We start from the raw sequence: 22,110 nt of genomic DNA, 5'->3' as shown, positions 1-22,110 counted from the left end.
ATATATACTCCAACATCACAAATCTCAGACACTTGCAGATATATGTTGATTCAGAGCACAGCCAGCTAGTTAATAAAGGCAGATGGCAATGTAAATGGAAGGATGAGCCAGAGTTATGAAGTCAGTGTTCTGTAGACAGGGAGCTTTCTGATGAATGTATCTGCGGCTGCTGTGGAAATGAATATCTACTCTGAGAAAATCAGTCCAGGAGATGAAGCACAGCACAGCATGGTGTTAGTAACACTCCAATCAGGGGCTAAATAAGGAAAGAACCTAACATTTTAAAAATAACTGAATACATTACAATGTGATTCATCTTCGATCTGACCGAGGTGTGACTGAAAATGATCAGGTTTTACTGTATGGGAAGATGGCACCAGCCAATGAGAGTTGAAAAAGATACAACCTAATTTACAAGGCATCCCGTTTTTGCTTTGTTGTTGCGCAGGGAAACACACCCAAAGGGTGTGATTTTTACATATCGCGTCACTGAAAGCAATAAAGCAAATACAAGGCGAAATTTCAATCTGCTGAAATGCAGCATTCAAGGTCAATCTTCTTGTGCTTTCGCCCGCAATCACATCACATCACATTACATTCATCTGCCAGAATTTTTTTTCCAAAGCAAAATACGAATTCAAACTAATGCTCAGCCAATCACATCGAGCGACACGACTCATTGTAGCTGCTGGATAGCAATGTAATAACAATCCCTTTATTGATTACGTCTGGCAGCAGCTGGTGCTCACAAAAGCCTGCACTCAGACTTTGGCACTTCAAAGCCAAATTACCAGTAAAAAAGCAACACGTGATTTTATTATTTGTTGCTCACACATCCACAAAAGGCACACAGGTGCTGGAGCCATGCGCAGGTTGCCTCCAGTCTGTGGCAGCAAGTAGTTTAATCGTTTCGTCTTTGTGCATTTGACGAGTCGCCATTGCAGACCAAGACTACAGACCACAGCCTCATAAAGCGGGACATGTACTTGTATTCACCAACAGCTGTTTCTTCTGTTGTGTGAAACTGCTGAAATGATCTGGGTTCCGTCTTTAATTTACATCGCGGTGAGACGTACTTCCGCACATTGATCTATAAATTTCAATAATTATTTTTTTTTTTTTTTTTCAAGGTAATGAAGATATTCCCAGTTTGGAAATAAGATTAGGACCGTACCGTACCCCCCCCATTTTAAAACTTTTTTTGTTATCAAAAATGTCATTCATTCTATTTCTTCATTGCACATCTTATCAGGTGAAATAACATCAATTTCTTCTGTTCCATTTTCATTTGTATCCTGCTGACGCTTTATTAACCGATCATTGCTTGGTAGTAATTGACTCAGGTGTTTGTGATTGGTTGTTTCTATGACAAACATGCATCTCTCATAAACTCAGTGTGCGGATATTCAGCCTTTTCTTTTAACATGATGTCATTTTCCAAGGTACCTGCTCTATATAAAAAGGCCTTCACAAAGAGAGTAATTTAGATTGTGAAAAAGAGAAAAACACATTTTTGGAAATGTGTAGAGATTAGATTAGACAGATTTATGACATTACTGCCTTGAAAAAGACATTCTTCTTGGTTTAGAAAATGGTAAAGAAAAACTAGTAGGAGACATTTTGCACACAGTTGAGAAGCTGTGTCAACTCTAACGAAAGAATACAAATAAGGACAAAGTCATCTGGGAAATGATAAACATTCAATCACTGCAAATCAACAAGACCCCTCAATTCTATTCAGTGACAATTTCAGCAAAACACGGACTGGAGAGAGGAACATGAATTCAAGACCATTTGGTCCCTTGAAATTCTCACCAAGGTCAATTTTCTACTCTTTTACTTTTTTTTCACTCCCTCCCTCAGGCTTTTAAAAAGGAATACACAGTGATCTTGAACACACATTTGGGTATTTTGCTGGCCCTAAAAGCCAGGCTAGTGTATGAGATGGAATCTAATAATATATAATGACATTTGAACTATAGACTTCTGTAGAAACAACTGTGATTCACTCTAGACACTGAGGCCAGTACAGCATAAGGATAAAATGACTGTCAATAGCTGATGGGTTTAAACAACAAACCATCAGTATGGAGCTGAATGGAAAGATTACATCCATTCACAGCCTCTTCACGTTAGGAAAACAAACAGCAACTTTACAAAGCAGATTAAAAAGTTACAAGGATAAAAGAACAGTGCTTTGTTGGTTCACACATTCAACTGTGCTGTTGTCATGACAGCAGGAGCCTTCGGTAAGTAGGATGAGAAGATCACGGAAACAACGTCGACAACACAACCCACTCAAGGTGACAGTGGGTGTGGTGAGCTCCTGTAAAAATATCAATTAACTTGTGGGTGAATGGAGACCTTCTTAACACCAGCACCAACCAGTATTTTTTCATTCTGCTGTAGGATTCACATATTTCTGTTTTCATAAAGGCAATGAGTGTAGGCAGCGCACAATTCAATGCAGCACAACATCCTTGAGACATAACCACACCCCCAATGAGAGGTCCTAAGGAAGCTAGCGGAGAGGTAGGCCAGTACACAACAGGGAAAACCGACAATGACAACAATCCTCAAGTGTTTTTACTCATTGCGTCTTTCAAACCCCTTATATTCTTTCAACACAAATACAAGTCTTTGTTGCTGCGTCAGTACGGCTCAAGTACAGCACGATGTTGCCTGAAGCCTTGTTCATAACAGCAGAGGGCGTGGACAGATTGATACTTAGAAGAAGTAGACATCACAGGAAATACAAAAACAAATGAATGTCTTTAGATATGATTTGTGTGCCGGGCTTTTAAATGACATGCTGCTGCTTTCACGTAGCTAAAAAGCAAGGTGAGAGTGGTGAAATATCTATTTTCATATCAAGTCAAATAAGAATATTAAGATGTGTGTTGAATTTTGAATCACTTTTCAACTGAGACTACAAATCATACACAAGTTAAACCCTTGAGCAGCGCTCAGGTGTTTCTTATCTTAACTGCATACTTCATTTTTCTTCAATCCATTTCCCTCTCTTTTTAATTTATCGCAATCTTTATAGAACATTACTCTCGCTCTTTTATTTTCATTTACCAAGGAAAAGTAATAACATGAGGTCCAATTTCCAGGATTTATCATATGGCCACATACTGTCTACATTTTCTAAATTAGAATATTATCTTTGGGTTAAACCTTTTATAACTTCCAAATCTGCCCCCTCTCGACTTACCGCATTTTTCAGCCTATAAGATGCTGTTACACATAAAAAAAAAAAAAAAAGATCTACCCTACACTGGAAGATATAGTATTCAAGTGGAGTGGATAAAAAAATGTATTTCTTTCTCTTGTGGATCTGATAATGAGTGTGATGTGTTTTTCCTTTCTTGTCGGTTACCGAAACAAGACTGAAAACCCTTTGTGCTGCGGTGAATGAACTGAATTCTGTTCACACTTCAGTGAACATACAGTTTACGTGGAACATTAAGATCACTTAGATGGGAAAACAGCACTACACTCTGATATTAAACACAGTTCCTGCATCCACAGTTGCTCCGGGAGCCGGGTGTGTTTTAGATAGCAGCGGCAAAACAAACACATTTTCACTTGTTGCTTGTTGATTTTTAGTGTTTCCAAGCAATCCAGTAGACACACACACAAAAAAATACACAACGATGATGGTGAGTTGAGTGTTTCGATCAAGAGCAAATCTGAGGAGTTGTAAAGATCAAGTGTTGACCAGTGCTTGAGTAAAATAAAGTATATAAAGTCTGTAACGGTGCAGGTTTGGATGGAAGGTTTTTAAGGAGTAACAACATCAGTTTTTGAGAATTAAAAAAAAAAAAGAACAATACCTCAGCTGATATATATAGTTTTATACATTAACACATTTCTGGTAAGGATCCTTTAAATTTTGTTATCAAGGAACTGTGACCAAGATATATACTGACCTGGACATCGAAAAATAAACTTGTCGGAGCTCTCTGATGGGCAAATTTATACGTGGGAAATAACTCATAAATTACCACAAACATATCTCTATCATTACTTCACTGACATTTCTCTGTGTTGTTCTATGGGCTGATTTTTACCCTGACAAACAGAATGTGGTTCAACTGAAACTTTAGGGGCTTGTTTTCCTAATGACACTATATGTATGATGAGTATGATGAGAGAAAACATCAGTCGCATCAATGAGGCTATGAATGTGTTCATACCAGTTGTGGACCATCAGCTTCTGCACAGCCAACAGGGCATTGTAACGGACTAGCTGGTCCTCGTGGTGCATGTGATTCATCACCAGCTGTTTTCCACCCAGCTGCTCAATCACCCTGAAATGGGAGGAATAAAAGGAATAATGGGTGAAAGCCTTTATCCACAAAGAGAAATGGTCTTATTTTCATAGGTCATTCAGCGGTCCGGCCTCAGGTAATTTAATCCAGCCTGACTGAAATTTTCTTTGTATTTTACGAAGGGTCACTGGTCTTATAAAACGATATAATGCTTTCAAATAGGAAAACAGACCAGTGTGAGGCATGTGAAAATACAGTAAATGGTCTGAGCATTGAAAAGAAAAGTAGGTAAAAGTACATGCATTGGTTCTGTTACATACTTTGGGTAAATTGATACTACTGGGGTTTAATTATCAATTTAAGGCTGAAAATGGGAAATACCAACCCTGAGATTCTGACAACAGGCGAATAAGAAAAACCATTATTGATCTGTCCGTCACACAGTCTCACACCTAACCACATATGAAGAGGATGAGGTGAAGTGTCGAGATGTGACGAGGGTTCAGATTTGAACAAACATGGCACAACTACAGCCGCAGACAGGGTGCTGGCTGTTTTAAAGTAGAAGTTTTTGTTTGTTGAAAAATGACTTGATCCTGGTGAACTTTGGCAAAGTTTGTATTTGTTGCTTTCAGCTCGGTCGTATAAATAGCAAAGCACACTTATTAACTGTATCGAGACTGAAAGGTCAGGGTCTCCAGTTAGGCGTGTTAGAGCGTTCCAGTTTCACTATAGGCATATTTCCCTCACCGGTTACAGTGGGCAGGAGAAATAAAAATCAAAGAATCAACAATGCGGTTTCCTTACTGTAAACTCGTCATGGGGCTTATGTGAAAACTAATTCTGCTATGAAGTTCCTGATGTTACTCAGCCTGGTCTGTCAGTCTGGACCACATCTACTGGACGTTTCAGTAGTGCTTAGATGCCGCTGCCATCTTGCTTTTGATGTAGATTCCCACTAAGTGTTCTCAGCCCCACACTTGTGGGTGGAAGTAGGTTTTTGCTGTATATCGAAACATCACAGTAGCTTCATGTTTTGATGCTATTTGGTTTTAACTGTAAGATGTCTCACCTTTTGCCACGTGGGTAATGTCGCACATACTCTCCAATGTCGTGAGCTGCCACTGCTATGACTTGAGGATCATCAGACACCTCCAACAGCCTTGTCAAGATCCTATCAAAGAGAGCCAGACAAAAGGAGAGGAATTCAAATAAAGAGGTCCGTCTGCTTCACAAAGAAAAGCAGATCAATCACACCTGATTTGTTCTGAAAGTATGTTTCAGATGCTCCTATGAAAATACTTTTTTTTTTTTTGAGAAAGCTTTATAAAAGATTAGCTAAGGTTATTTTCCCCAGAAGAAGTGGTTGATGCAGAGATTCACTGATCCTCAGCAGTGACACCTTAGGATTCAGAGACAAAGTGTGGGTGAGATTTGGGGAAGGAGACTAATTAAAAGGAGGGTAATTTCAGCTGAGATGATGCCTGAGCTGATTACAGAGAGGACAGTGAGGAGACAATGAGATGGGCAGATAAGGTTTTTTACTGAATGTCAGTAGGCCCAACAGAGTGTGTGACTGGAATATCAAAGACAGATCACAAGGAATAAAACAAGTTTATGTCTGAGTTTGTGGATTGGACACACACTAACAACAAAAATGGGTCTTTTGAATACGTGTGTGACCAGTGACTTTTAATACTGATTTTGTCTTTCTTACTTTAATATTTTTTTAACATAAGTTTCAATTTCACTTCATTAAAAAGCTGTTTAAAATGTGACATCATGTAAACATTATATATTTCTTAAAAACCTCAATCAATCAAAATTAACACCTTATTTTTTAGAAACACGACAATAGAGTGCTCACATTGACGATGTTTACCATGTTTACCATCTTAGTTTAGTCTGTTCAAATGTTAACATTTGCAATATTATTTGGCACTAAATGGGAATGTCATTAGTTTTGCAGGTAATTTATTATAAATGAAATAAATAAGTATTGAGTCAAAATTAGTTTTGAGTGAATGATTGTATGATAACACACAAAAGAAAATTACAATTCTTCCTGCGGGGGACATCAATGTCGCATTTCTTGTAAATCATCCAGTAGTTGTTAAGACATATTACTTAAAACCACAAATGTCAACGTATTGGTGGCGCTTGAGGAAAAGTCATGGGATCACCAGAGTCAGCAGGATTAATTCTCTGTGGAATATGAATGTCTGTGCCTAATGTCACTGTAATCCATCCAGCAGTTGTTGAAATAGTCTAAAACGATTGCGTTGTGCTAAAAGGATAAATCTTTGGATAAAATGAACAAACAAACCATGATGTTCATGAAGAAAAAGGGTTGGATTTTTAAAATATGTGCAAAAGAGAAAATGTCAAGCACTGGTATGCAGAGGAGCAGATGTATGTGGAGTTTTGATTAAAAAAACATCTTAATTAGTTAACAATTAAAAAACGGACTATTTTTGATATTAACTGAAGCCGCACTCAGACCACAGGAGTTTTGGGCTGATGAATCCCCGGACACACCCCTCACAACAATCTCTGGAACCCAAACTCCAGAGGTCCAGACTCAGCAGTCAGCCTACATCTGAAGGACAGGGGACTCTCATTTGAGGACTGCCATGTTCACATTCTGGCCAGAGAGGACCGATGGTTTGAAAGGAATAAAAGAAGCCATCTACGTCCAACTGGAACAATCATTACTAAACAGAGGAGGTGGGCTACGACAACACTTATCAGTTACAAAGCACAATCCACACCATGACTTGTGCGACCGAAAGGACTGACACGATGGCCGGGTAAGTAAACAACTCACATGTGACCTCAACAACTCTCAAGGTGGTAAAGACCCCACAAGACACAAGTCAGTTATAGCTGAATAAGCCTTGTAGATGAGAGGTGAAACATCTTCAGTGTAGTGTGGGATTCAATGTTATTTTCAAATCTTGTAGCGTGCGACGTGGCCCGCTTTCAAAATCGGCTAGAAATTTAGAGCTCCTGTTGTCTGATTAAAGCTTAAGGTATCAAAATGTATCAAAACTGCACGTACTGCTGATCCTCTGAGTCTGGAAAAAATGGTCAGTTCGACCAATGAACATTGTGATCCCTGGAGCCACACAGTTAGACTGGCTAAAATAAACTTTCAACTTTGAAGTTCATTTTCTCAACATTCATCCAGTTTCAATGAATCCAAAAGCAGTTTGAAAATTTATGATCTTTTCAATTTTGGAAACTCTATTAAAGCCTTATTTTCATTTTCAGCTTAAAGAAAAAACATCAAACTAAATTTATTTGAACATTTCACAATAAAATCATGTCTTGGCACATGTCCTTCAACAAGCTGTGCTTTCAGCTTCATTACTTTGTTTTACTGAATGTCAAGTTACAAGTTTAACAGGCCATGGAGAAAATGAAATGCTTTGCTACAGCACATGCTACATCTTACTTGAGGAGCTCATAGTTCTTCTCGTTCAGACGGACAGCGTTCTCACGCCAGAACTTCTCAGACTTGTGCACAGGACTCCATTCCAGGCGGCCGGACTTGAGTTCAGAGCTGTACTCATCAAATGAGCTGTAGATAAAGAATTCAAATATAAAGAGAGCACAAACAAAGTTTTTCAAACAAGTGAAGAGGACAGCCCAAGGATCACCAATGTTATTTGTCCCTCAGAAAATAAAGGAAATGCTACTTTCTCTCAAACATCTAATGTGAAGAGTACTGATTTAAAGCGAACTGAAAATCTAGAGGTTACCCACACATGTAATGAATACAGCATTAAAAATTTACAGAAATGTGTCTTTAGAAAATAGATTGGCTTCATATGAAGGTGATAGATTCACGTACAACAATATAATTACTTCATATAACAATGAATAATTAATTATCTTAAAAATACTCATTCAAGGATTTATTTTTATAGATTATTAAATAGTATTATTATATAGTATATATAGTATATATATATATATATATATATAGTTTTTTCACAAACTGTTCTGTGTAGCACAACTACTCATACTACTACTAAACCTTTTAGTAATTTCATGTTATTCCTGAAGAGGAGTGGACAGAGTACCTGAGATCCTGCACACTCTCTCCCAGCCTCTCCAGCAGGAACTTAATGTCCTCAGTGATGTCCTCGTCGTCGTACTTCTGCTGCTCGAGGTTCTCCAGCTGCTTCAGCACTTTGCACTGAATCATGGCCAAAGCGTACTCCTGACGAGTCTCCCGCTCGGCAGACTTCTCCAGGAGATTCTGTCAAAGAGAACAACAGAGTGAAGAACAGATGAATGAGCAAATAAATTCAATGTCCTGCTGAAACAATTAGTCAATCAATTGATTGGTTGAGCGACAGAAAATTAATTAACAAAGTTTGCAATTCATTGTTTAAGTCATATATTACGCAAAAAAGCCAAACAGTCAATTGTTACATCTTGTTTAAAGTTAGGGTTTATTCCCTCTCTTGTATTTATATGACTGAAAGTTAAACTTTGGGTATGTACTGTTGACTTGACTATCAAACTATTTTTAAAATGTAATCTTGACATCTATGAATTTGTGGTGGGAATTTTTCACCATTTTCTGATATTTTTTAAACTATATCAATTTATTGATCAATAAATAAAAATCTGTTAATCACATAAAACATAACAACAATTGATAGTTGCAGACTACAAACACATAAATAAAGGATTCATTGAAATGTGTACAGTTAGATATATTCACGCTTTAAATTATTTACAGTATACTACTGACCCTGTATGGATGTGATATGATTACCGTCTTTGTTGAATGGCTTGGCTCAGGTTGAACCCTTTGTAAAACATGAACAAATAAATGAAAGCCATAGATTCTGTTTTTATTTTTTTACAGAGTAAACCACATATAGTGATCACAGTCACAGTTACAGTAATCAACTGCTTATATGGGTCTTGGAGCTTGGGACAGAATCACTCCTATACAAACGCTGTATAAACAATTCGCTTATGGTAACCAAGCAGTCTGCTTACAGTGTTCATTCAGGTCTTTACATGCTTGACAACATATGGAAAAAGAACTTTACATTGTTGTAGCCTACTACTGCTGTGAAACTGTGAAATGTTCATATGAAGTTCTCTGACTTATTTCTCTGACTGTCTCTCGTCTCGTCTCACTGACTGACTGATTGGCCGAGTAGCATCACATGACCAGTGCCGTAAAGGCTAGAAAAGCTGCGTCAGTTAAAACAGAAACACAAAATGTCAATAATAATTCTCAATAATTTATAGGTTATAGGTCTGGGTCCGGATAGGACAGCAACTGGGTCTGGACCCTGATTGTGGTCCAACTATTACAGACTTCTGCCAACGGCTAACATTACCCTATTTACCAGAGATCGATTCTTCTTCGCCTCTCTATAACAGTAGCTGTTAGTGGCTGCACTGGCAACTTCCTGAGTAGGCTACTGATTTCCAGGAAAACTGACATTTTATCTGGATGTGAAACTATAAAGTTTATCATTACATTACGTGGTATCGGATCGGTAGTCGCCAATTCCTGTTCCAGTATTCTAGGCGGTAAGGGTGTCATTTCCGATACCAATATCAGGATGAAAACAACTCTAATTCATATAACCCACTCCTAACATTTATTTACATAATTGAAGTTATGAATTTTCAAAGTAAAAGCTGTATTTCATTATACACCTCTTAAGGCAGAATTCAATTTCAGGCGCTGTGAGTGAGCTGTGAACAGAACTGTGCTACGACAAGAACACAATGTCCCAGTATTGTATTGTATTTTTGAAGCAAGATCTCTGGACAAAGTACCAGAAGCTCAGTCTCAGACTTTAATGGAAAGAAAATGGAGAGAGAGTGGAAACCCACTCCATACTCTGATTGAACCCTTTATGCCCACATTCAGGGCATAGCTACAGCTAGCAAACTACAAATATCAGGGTTTTTTTTTTCTTACAACATGTGATGTGTTCACAACATCTGTCTCAAACAGGGCGAATAGTGGTCAAGTCACAGCAAATGTTTAGGACCTGCTTGCCGTTGAAGGCATATGGTTAAAAGAAAATTCATGTTTTCTGGAACCTAGTTGAACATGCTTTTCAAAAAAAAAAAAAAAAAGAAGAAAAAAAACCCAGAGTACTGGAGTTAGGTTACAGCGAACACATCACAAACACTGCAGTGCTGCATTTCAGGATGTGTTCAAGGATTTCCAGATGGCCCGGATTATTTAAATCACATTGCTGGTCCCATGTGGCGAGCAGAATCATTTGCATAATTAGGACATTTGGGAAAAAAAGTGACATGCAGAACAATGTTGAATATTTTTGTTGAGTTTGTAGAAAAGAGAATTCCTACTACACATGATAATCCCAACTTTCTAAAAAGACACAACATTGAGAGCCCTTTTGTCTCAGCAAAACAATTCCCCATTTGTTGTTGAATGACAATGTTTTTGTACATCTCCTTACTCTACATCAAACACACACATTTCAAGGTGTGTGGAACGTCTCCAGGGAAAACCCACTGAACGTCAAGATGTTTCAGGGGCTCCCCTTTGCTGCCCACCATTGCTTTTAATTAGCTGAGATATAGCAGTCAAACTGAAGTACAAACTCTGACCAATTAAAAACAGAGGCCCTTTCTTTTATGGGTGCATTCACAAACACTTGATGTGACAGGTGCTGCCAAAACGATATGTGTGATGAATGAGCTTTGGGGGAAATTCAAAGCAGGAACATGTTCATCCCATTGAGGCAAACATAATACAAGATGACATAATCTCTAAAAAATGGTCTCAAACTAATTTCTTTAGGCAAATACAAGACACAAAAAAGGTGGTACATTAGGGCCACAAATGCCCATTTGCTTAGCTCACAATGACAGTGAAATACCGATAGAAACTGGCAGACAGAGAAGTACAAGAAACCATGAATAACTTCCTTAAAGTTGGGTTTTGAAAATCATCTAACTTTCCTCCACTGGTGTATAAGCTCATGTTTCAATCATGTAATCAATACCATTCATCACACCATTGTGCTCTGAGCAAGGTCACTGAGGCTGTCTGCTGTTGCTGGCTTGGACAAAACCACGTTTGTTAGCAAAAATATCAGTATATTAACTTTCAGAGGAGTCGACATCTACATAAAATGTAATATAATTTGGGACAACACAATCATTTCTATACTCTTCCTTAAAGACTCAGCCTTCTGAAGACCTGGCAGTTATCACATTGATTTTCAATGTATTTCCCTGATGTTCCAGACCTGTGTTGGTGCCTTGTCAGACTCACTAACTTCCTCTAGTTGAAAAGCAACTAAGCATGGGGAGATAAATGGGGCCCCTGCCATTAATTTAATTGTGTCATGGCATAGTAAGGGGAATTCATTACATGGCATGAACAGTAGAGCAAGTCCTGAGTCACAGCTCATAGGACTACATTAAATATTCTTTGCTGTTGTTTAACAGCTGTCATTTTAGATTGCTCTTGTTGTGATAAAGTATAGAGCCTAATTAAAAAGCAAATGTTCAAAGTGGTGTGCAAGATTTTGAAAAATGCACACTGACTACCCTATATCAGTATGAACGTGCTGGCATGGCATTATGACCTGCAAACTTTTGCAAGCAATTTTAAAAATATTTGATAGCTCTAAGTTTCGCCAAAAAGGAACAACACTTTTAGACCAGTGGTTTCCAGACTTGATCAAACCACAGTGACCCTTCATAGTGAATACCTTTTCATGGCAGCCCTTGATGAGCCGTTATTTACAGTGACAGATTTCAGTTGCTCTGACAGGCGTTTGTGTTTCTGACTACTGGAAAATTTACTGAAAATTTTCGGTACCTCAAAAATGTGTGTTGTGTGGTCTTAGCCTCTGCATAACTGCATATTTAACAGGGTTAACATGGTGGTTTATCTTAATAGCGTTTATTACTAATTTCTACCATTTGCTACTTTTGAAAGAAGAATATGAAATGTAGCTTGTGTGTAAATGTTACCTTGTTTTCATGTAGTAAATTGTTACTTCAAAAGTACAGTTAAAAAATAAAAATGCAACTAAATCTTGCAGAACCCCTTGAGAATCACTGGTTTAAACAAAGTGGAACAGCAACTCAGCCAGTGCGGTTAAAACATTTTTAGTGTAAAGTTGCATTTCAGCGACACACAGAACGAGTGAGAAAAATTCTCGACATACCCTGAAGGCAGCCAGAATGATTCGAGTGACCTTCTCCTTAACGGACTCCTGGAGGATGTCGGACAGGGCTGGCACTACGTTGTAGCGTCTCAACTGCTCACAGAGCTGAGGACTGAAGGCCAGGAGCCAAACACAGAAGATCATCTGGTACTGGAGCTGGAAGCCACACTTGTTGCTCAGCACCGCTGTGATGCTTGAATAGAAAAAAATAATAACAATAAATAATATACAAATAACAATAAACCACCTGTTTGCTAATAGAGGAGCTTTCACAGCTGTGTGCCTCCATGCTACAACTCCATTGTTGCTGATGATGGCTGAAAATGAAATGTTCAGTCTTTCAATGACAGAAGAGCTGTTCAAAATACAAAGTACAGTACTAATGACAACAGCAACACAGTGAGTCATGCATTTGCAGAAATGGCTGGTAAGTGCAGAGATGTGGATCTCATAGATGTGCAATAATTATCTGATAAAAACTAAGTAGTAAGGCTAGTTTTACAATGCTATATTCAGTGAGCCCTCTATTAGTTTGTTGCAGGTTTCTTTTTTCTCAATGTCTCACACTGCTCCAACTACCCTCCCCTTTTCGAAACGTCGCTCCAGAATATACAGCATTCATGTCACAGGTGAGGAAATGTATGAAACTGTCAATTCAGTTCTCAGAAGATTTTTGACTATCTGAATAGCAAAACAACATAATTGTACACTTCACACCCAAAGAGGTATTTTTGAGAGTATTTTTTTTCCAGCTACATCAACAGAGAATGTTCAAAATTTACATTGGCTTTTAAAGATTTGGTGGCAGTTATTAATTATTTATGTTGTCCAGTTTACAAGCATCACATATAGGGTATCCAATATGAATCAAGTGAGAGCCACACGGAGAGCTCAGATCATATTATTGGACTCCCAGCAGCCTTTAAATAGTGAGTTTAATTTGCCTCAATCAGGATGGAGATTTCACCTCGGTAGAAGTGGCACTAACAGGTACATGAGGTTGCTAATTCCATCAGCTACTGGCTTTTTAAAGAAAATCTGATTTGGTCCTTCACTAGCTATGAATTCAACAGGGCAGTCTCTAGCTTCTGGCTTCTGTTTCTTTCTGCTTTCTCTGGATGGTGACAATTGTAATAGTGATGTTGGCTTTAACCTGTGTATTTGGGTGTTTTTTTTTTATTGTTGTTTTTACTCACTGCTGTACCTTTCTGTATTTTATTAATCACCAACTTCTGTCTGTAAGTCGTCCCTCAAGGATATTACAGTTTTACCAATACATTTACTCTTGTCCTGTACTTAACCATTTTTCCTCTAATCCATTATATTTCAGAGGCAAACATTGTACTTTTTACACTACATTACACTTTACATTTGACAGCGATAGTTGTGCATTTCTTTGAAAATTAAAATTCAACACCAAAACAACAAATCATCAAAATATAAAACATGATTCATTTTTATTGATTTTACTTTACTTTTAAAGTATATTTTTTTGGGCTTTTGTGCCTTTATTGGACAGGATAGTAGAGAGAGACAGGAAATGGGGAGGCAGAGAGAGGGGGAATGACATGCAGTAAAGGGCCGTCCGATGCGGGATTTGAACTGGGGCCTGATTCAGCGAGGACTGTAGCCTCTACATATGCTCGACCCACTAGGCCACTCGACACCCCGATTTTACTTTACTTTAACATTTTATTTAACTATTAAAAAAATTTGCTCAAACTTGACTATAAACAGCATTACAATGTTTCTATAATACTGACAGAAGCCATTCAGCTGCATATTGAGTACTTTTACTTTTGTTGCGCTCATGGTTTCGTCTTCCGATATTGTAGCACAAAAGCGTCAATGTTTGTACCACGGTTTCAGTCTCGGTTCCAGAATTATTAAGTTAAAGAATTTTTTTTTACTAAATACATATTTTCAAAGACTGTAAAAGTTTAGTAACCCTGTTCATAAGGTGTCATTACTCACCAGTTGACTCCATCAGCCTCCACCCAGGCAAATCTATACTCATTGACCCTCAGCATCAGCTGAAGGCACCCAGCCACACACTGGACATACTGAGAGCTCTGAAAAGGACAGAGGCAAAGGTTTACTCAAACAGGAGCAGGAGCCTGAGCTGTGTAATCAGGAAAACCGAAAAATGTTAGAAGGTCAACTACAATTAATGCAGTTCTGAAACACGGAGTAGTAGTAGTTGACAAGCAGAGACAGCACATGGAAGTACACCAGTCCAAAACTTGCATTACCATCACCTACCAAACCTGAGGCATTGCACATGCAGTCTATCATATGTATACATCAACACATGCTAGATCACAGACTCAATAGTACAATACAGAGCAATAGCAGGGAAAAGTGTCCCATCACACCTGAGCAGAATAATGTAAATTGAGATTAGAGTGGAGGAAGCTGAGAGGAGAAAATAGATTGCATTAATCTGTTAATTAGAAGAAGGTGAATAAAAGCAAAGAAGTCCAGCAAGAGGAACAAGCAACAGTGAAGACAGAAGAGTGGAGGAGTAGAGGAGCAGAGGTTACCTGGTTGAAAATGCAGAGAAAAAGATGAGGTTCAGTTATTAGATAGCGCTCGTGTCACTATATTTCTGAGCAAATTTCTCCGAATAATCACGCTATGCTCAGCAAAGTCTGGGATAATGGTAGGATGCTGCTTCTGTGCGAATGCTGTTCCAATTTCCCTCGTTATTATAATGTACAGCAAAAGCTGTGTCATGCGCTTTCAGCATTAAGGCGAAGTGGCTTACAACATGCAATTTTGTACAATTAAAACCAACAAGTGGCAGCAAACACCATGCTGTCTAAATGGAGAATTCCTCTTAAATTGCTTTAAAAGACTCAGGTCTCCAACATTCTGCAATTATTAATGAAAAACCTGAGTGCAAGAGCAGGATGGGAGAGAAAAAGAGGGGAAAGAAAAGATGTGAAAGTCCGGTGAGAGCTGACACTTTGCAGCTTGCACAAACCCCGCCTTTTTTTTTTTGTTTTCTTGAAGCGCCAGGGTGACCGAAGATGCACTTCACTCATACTCACTTCACTGGGGGAAATAGTTCCTGCTCCTGAGCCTGTTTCTGGACCTGTACCATGTAGGTTCTAATGAGAGATAAACAAAAGAAACAGGTGCAAAATTGTTCACAAGCCAACGCTTCGAGGTGAGTTACACGGTGACTGGACTACACAGCATGCGCTGTATGTTTGAACACAAATGCAATTCAGTGACAAAAGGATGCTCACTGATTCGTTGGTCGGCTGTTGAAGAGAAAAATTAATATCAAACACAATTAAGAACACAGAGCTGGCTGTATCTGATTTGAAGACGACCTTCAGACATTTTAGAAATAGTGGTGTACAATACAGAAATGAAAAAGAAACTAGGAATCAATATTCAACTGTTTTATCATCCCACTCTTTGGTGCATACATCTGCCAAGGCAAAGCCAGCACCTACGGTGCAGCTTGAAATGGACCACCTCAAGGTCTGACCAGCCTGCTCAAAATCAATGTGAATAAATACATATATTAATTCAAGGTATAAAACAAGGTTTTCACTGTCAGCCCAAATAATACAACTTAATTAAGGGAAATGAGAAATTATTTTGACTATTTAGATAATTATACTCTATGAAAAAAAGGTAATAAAATAAACCCCATGATATGAAAAAGCCAATGTCTCTATAAGTAGATGTTCCAATGTCTAAGAATAGAATAACCCACGACATGGACAAACGATAACGACAATAAACTCAATTATAGAGTATACTTTACACACAAAGACTTGATTTGCACATCCTTGCTGCCATGACGATGAATCCAAATGAATTGGACCTTTCCTAACCACTACAGCAAACTTTAAAATTTCAAATGAGCATACATTTCAGACTTGTTAATTGTAAACATGCAATATGTGCTGTGAAAATTCATTACCTTGACGAGAGTACATTCATTGACTTTGGTGATGCTTGTTGCCTTTCTGTAACTGCTGTTTAACAGCTCCAACTTTGTTTCACCTTTATCATACAACTACTGCTAGTTACACTATACTGCAGTAGTTTGTTAGTCACATAAAACAGGCAGAACACATCATTATAAAGCATTGTAAAATTACAAAATATTGTAACAACAGTTTTGACTCCACATGTAGTTAATGCCATTGTGTACACTGTGACCACCATTTTAAATCAGGATTATTTATAGAGGCCTTTTACACATCAACAGATATTTTTGCAGCACAATTCTGACTGATGTACCTGTGAACTGAGCTGGCTTTTGATCCAGTTGAAGTAGTAGTTCAGATCACTTCCCTCCATCAGATCACGGCCCCAGGCAGCCAGCTTGGCAATGATCCTCGCCGCCTAATATAGGAGGGACATATTCTTCATATTGCCGTGCATGAACAGTCTACCGACAGAAGGAACTTACAGCAGAGCCATCATTTTGCAATTTAACAATTTCGGCTTGTTACGTGCAAATGCGTCCTGTGATAAGACAGGAGCAAATTCATCTCTGCGATTTCCTCCTTGCCAGGGGAGGATGTGGAGAAGTATTGATGCTGTAATTTAAAAGCAACTGGATTGAGTTAAAGTACTGTGTCACAGACTTTGGGTCACACTATGCCCACCTGCTGGGTGCCATCTGGCAGGTATTATTAATTGAGTCATGGGTGCCCTTTCATAAGTACTCAGTTTGTCGGTTGGTGGTCATCCTTTTCTTTTTTTCTTTTTTTTTTTTTTTTTTTTAAAAAGGATGGCCGGGAAAAATCATTACTTTAATTGCCTTTTATTGAGGAAAAAGAGGGAAGGTTGCTTTGTGAGGAATAATTGATGCCTTGCTATGATTAGAAGCAGAGTCCATCTGTGAAAAATTCATGGCCATTAAAAATTTAATGGAATACAACCTTTTTATCTGGAAAAATAAGATCAGGCTATGCTTAATTAGCTCGTGTTAATTGCCTGTGTTCTGCTCTGGGATTGCACTGGGTTTTACATGCACAAACTAGTCAAACATTGCAGGGAGAGTGTGAATTGCAATATGTCCTGTATTCTGATTTTCCCAAATTTCTTAACTCACCATGTGGACAGTAAAAAGGTCCTGACGATTCAGCATGGGAAGGAAGTAGGACCAGGCGGTGTTCTTCGTCTTTTTGGCGTAGTCGAAGAAGATGTTCACCCTCTGATGGTTCTCCTGAGGGACAGTTGTGATAAAGTCATAGTTGAGCACTTGGATTGTAAACTTACATAGTAAACTAATGCTAATACAAAAGTGATTACCAAAGAAGTCAAGATCTAAAAACAGTCATAATGAAGTCTGATGGCTTGATTAAAGGTGCAATCACTCAATACATTTCAATAAAACTATTTCATTAAAACAACCATAATGTATCAACAGTGTAGAAGTGATGACACTGGTTGTTGCTGGGATTTTAGATGCTAGAAAATGGTTTAAACCCCACACCCTGAGCACTTTATACTGACGCAGAGTTCCCATTATATTTGTTTAACAGTAGCAGTAGCAAAACTATCAAACTGTAACATAACAATATCACATTTATATTTGAAGAAGTCCAGCTCTGGGAAAAAGATTACTTACGATTTAACTGCATATTCCCTAATTAAATAATCTCTATTTCTCAATCAAAACTTTGAGTTTTTGTTCAGCTATAGCAAATGATTTCCCATTAGTAGTCTATTCTGAAATTTTCACAATTTGATAAAAAAATTCATCAAAATGCACTAGGAGTATCTCTGTCTATTTTCTGTGGCACACAAAAATGAATGGAAAAATTTGCAGCACCAGAAAATCAACACTTTCTCAGAAATTGGCATCAAATTTCAACATTGTGTCCTGTCAATTCGCTATTTTTCCCTGTGAGCTAAAAAAATTTGACAGGATATTGGAATGCAAACTAAACCTAAACTAAAACTATTTTTTGGTTGGAGTAAAATGATGTGATCCTTCCAAGTTTTCTGACCATGGTCTGACCATCTTCTCAAATTGTTTCTATGTATGTATGTGCATGTCCCATTCATCCAAAGTCAGTGGGTCTGTTTGTGTACCTGCAGAGTGTCATCAATCAGAGTCAGGATGTATTGAACCGTCTGCTCCTTGGAGATGTGGGCCATCAGATTCAGAAAGGTCTTTGCACACTGAGTAAACACAAAATAGATAAACAGAAACTCAATAAAACTCAAAACCCATGCATTTCTTGACAAATTGAACAAAAAAGCTTTTGTCTTTATTCTGCCTGGCACCTCTAAAAACAGTCCACAGGGTCCAACTCAGGTGAGCAAAATTCAAGGTGTGTGTGTCTGAAGGCTTAACCTCTCAGCATGGTCTGTGCGGTGACCTATGCTCTTGTGCGTTGCCACTGGTCTCAGACACTGTGGTGGGCACTATACACTACATACTATCTATAGGAAGTACATAGGAAAGCCGCCGTTGAAGAGGAAAACAGGTAAACCTTTACAGCGCCTATGTGTGATTACTGTATAGCGCGTGTTTGGTTTTCTACCGGCAGTCCTGGTTTTTATTGATGTATTGTTATCTAGTTGCTGGTGTGTGTCACATGACACAGGAGGTGAAAAAGGAAGACTAGTATAAAAGCTTTTCAAAAACCAAATCAAAGCTGTTTTTTTTTTTTAAATCTCTTTTCAGGCAGAATTGTAATAATTATCATAAGAGAAACAAATTTTCTTCTCTGCCCCAGTGCTTCTGTGCTGTGATGCATCAGCTCCGTAGGCTCAAAAGAAGATTAGAAACTACGTAATCTATGTTTTTATTGGTTTTAAAAAAGATCCAATTTCCATATAACTGGTTGTCAGGTTGGGCTGCACGGTGGTGCAGTGGTTAGCGCTGCCTCACAGCAAGAAGGTTCCGGGTTCAAGTCCCGGCTCGGCCGTGGGATCTTTCTGTGTGGAGTTTGCATGTTCTCCCCGTGCAAGTGTGGGTTCTCTCCGGGTACTCCGGCTCCCTCCCACAGTCCAAAGACATGCAAAATGGGGACTTCGCTAATTGGATACTCTAAATTGACCATAGGTGTGGCTGTGAGTGTGAATGGTTGTCTGTCTCTATGTGTTTGCCCTACAATGGACTGGCGTACCCCGCCTCTCGCCCGAAAAGATGCTGGGATAGGCTCCAGCCCCCCCGCGACCCTACTAGAGGATAAGCGGTAGAAAATGAATGAATGAATGGTTGTCAGGTTGGTTTAGAAGGTTAAGAACTAAAGATCAAATTCTAAGGGAGGAGCTGCCATATCACGAATCACGAATAAGACCATTAGCTAAACATACAAAAATGCATAGATAATGTAAAGGACTATACCTGATGTCCTTCATTGGTCAGAATGACCTGTTTCTCCTCAGAGTTGGCCACTTCAAACTTCTTGATGAACTCACAGTCCTCCACTGAGATCATCTGACTCCTAGAAGACAATTAATTGAGACAATACCACTTTAGCACAAAGCTATCTTCATGTGTGCAGCATCATTCATTTCCTTTACTACTGGAGCAAGACATATAACACACACGTACAGTACACTGCTGAACCTCACACTGGCGGAGTGGGCTTTGCCTTGTCACTAGCATGCTGCTTCTAATTGCAATTGCACAATAATGGCAATGAATCTGGAAATTCCACATGTTCTAGTTTAGGCAAAATACACCATGTATAGTGCATGAAGACAGGCAGTTATAGTAAAAAACATTGTAGTACTATAAATCCATACTGAGTGAAAGAAGGAATCAAGTAATCAGATGATTTGTTAGGAGTGATACTATGAGTCAAAAGTCAGATCTGCTGTATTAAAACACACAAGCTGAAAGAGGAAGTATCACTCAAGACAGTGAATCACAACTCACAAACTTTAAGATTAGCACACTGCACTCTGCCTGTAATGTAACACTGATATACTCAGAAAGATTGATGCAATGAGAGCTTAACTCGCCTAAGAACTGTTTCACATGCTGACTTAAAGCTATAATACAATATCACACCAAAATATGACATATATAAAGCTTGTAGGGTGTACATTTTTCTAACTCATATAATTAAAGCACTGAAACCTTTCAATATCATTAAAAGTAGACCCCCAGAAGAAAAAGAAGAAGAAGAAGAAGAAGGTATGTAAATGGAGTTGACAACATATTGAAACAGCCTTTGCAGCCTAGTCAAACATCACCACCCATTATGATCTCAATAATAAACATTAAGGAGAATGATTACCTACAGAACATTTATATGTCTTGTAAAAGCAGAAGTCATGGAAGAGCTGTTGTATTAAAATGCATTAGATTGTTCAGGTGTACCCAGCAGACTGTCCAGTGAGTGTATGTTAACATGATATACTGCTGTAACTTGTACTCACTGCAGGTAGGACTGCCAGTTGACCAGATTAGCCCGCACCTCAGCTGCCTTTGCAGCAATGATGTTGGTGGGGACTGCAGCGTCCACAGCCCCGCGGATATCCATGCTGTGATATGTCCACTACAGTATATGTCAGAATAAAAATCCAACACCACCTGGATGGAATCACCACAATTAACATCAGTGTCTCAGGATTAAGGGCAATGTTACCGGTTTTGGCTTGTTTTCTGTGTGTGTTTACTACAAAGTAAAAAATTGCTGATAGCGCACAACAACAAACAGCCAGCCAAGAATTTAACGCCTGATGCTGTGATGTATATCTGATAATCAACGAAATATGGTATACGAGCTACCTAGCATGTTTAACAGAGCTACCAGGAAGAAAGCCATCATAGAGCTTATTTTGAGCTACAATCGATTTACCACTGATGATATTTCGACGTGTGGCAGAAATATTTCATCTCAAAAGTTTAATTCTGTCGGTAGTTAGTCCAACCGCTGCAGCTGAAACCGCTAGTCACAGGTCATGCTAGCTAACTAGCTCCAACCAATGTCACGACAAGTGACGATGAGTCCTCCGAGAGCTGAGATAAAACAACGCAGTGCATACATTTTGGCATTAAACTCTATTAAGGTCGTATCCAGATATAACGCGTACATATTAATATGTCAAGTTCCCATTTTGTCAGTGACACAGATATCGCCGTTAGCTAAGCGATTGCTGGAAAAAGCTAGTGAAATAAGCTGAGGATGCTAACCTGCGCTAGCTGTGCAAACATAGCTTCTCTTCCATTTTAACACTGTGTCAAAAAAGACAACCGCTACAAAGGCAATAACATATTCAGAATAACAGAATTCGGCAAAAGATACATTTTCCAAACTGTAGCATATTATATAAGAAGTAAGTAAGTAGAAATTCAGATGAATTACTCACCCTGCTACTGTCCTGTGCGAACAGCTGAGAGACTACAACACGGCGTCACGATCTATCATGTGACAGTCAGTCACATGCTCTGCCTCAGCCTGACTCCTGCAGAAGTAACACAGGACTGAGGAGCCTCGGTTTCAGCTCAGAATAAATCCAACCGAAATGGTAACATTTTAAACACCATTGTTACAGTGCCTTAGCATAAACAGCGATTCAATAATTACGCCTATGCTGTAAGAGGTGTGCTAAGTTACTTTACAGGGGTGAAAAACTAGAACTGTACTTATACTACGTACAAATTAGATTTTAGATTATGATTTTGCATA

General features: G+C 38.6%; 1 protein-coding gene across 2 annotated transcripts; it reads right to left on the bottom strand.

Annotated features, from left to right (window-relative positions):
- Positions 1-2,419: 2,419 nt before the first annotated feature.
- atp6v1h (ATPase H+ transporting V1 subunit H) lies at positions 2,420-21,883 on the bottom strand. 2 transcript variants are annotated; one of them, XM_023408958.2, is made up of 13 exons: positions 21,791-21,883; positions 20,858-21,011; positions 19,815-19,914; positions 18,551-18,640; positions 17,565-17,678; positions 16,745-16,849; positions 15,532-15,591; positions 14,453-14,550; positions 12,479-12,671; positions 8,366-8,544; positions 7,735-7,860; positions 5,350-5,451; positions 2,420-4,316 (listed from the first exon to the last, which is right to left on the bottom strand). In XM_023408958.2, the coding sequence occupies exons 2-13, from the start codon at positions 20,959-20,961 to the stop codon at positions 4,109-4,111; spliced, it is 1,479 nt and encodes a 492-aa protein (XP_023264726.1). In that variant the 5' UTR covers positions 20,962-21,011; positions 21,791-21,883; the 3' UTR covers positions 2,420-4,108. The 2 variants fall into 2 exon arrangements, with proteins under 2 accessions (XP_023264726.1, XP_023264727.1); XM_023408959.2 differs by lacking the exon at positions 15,532-15,591.
- Positions 21,884-22,110: the final 227 nt, after the last annotated feature.

Source organism: Seriola lalandi, unplaced genomic scaffold, assembly GCF_002814215.2.
Source record: "Seriola lalandi dorsalis isolate HSWRI2012SDOR001 ecotype SW California unplaced genomic scaffold, Sedor1 jcf7180002054377, whole genome shotgun sequence".
Taxonomy (NCBI): domain Eukaryota; kingdom Metazoa; phylum Chordata; class Actinopteri; order Carangiformes; family Carangidae; genus Seriola; species Seriola lalandi.
Note: the sequence above shows the minus strand (reverse complement) of the source record. Positions and strands in the feature narration are given on the sequence as shown.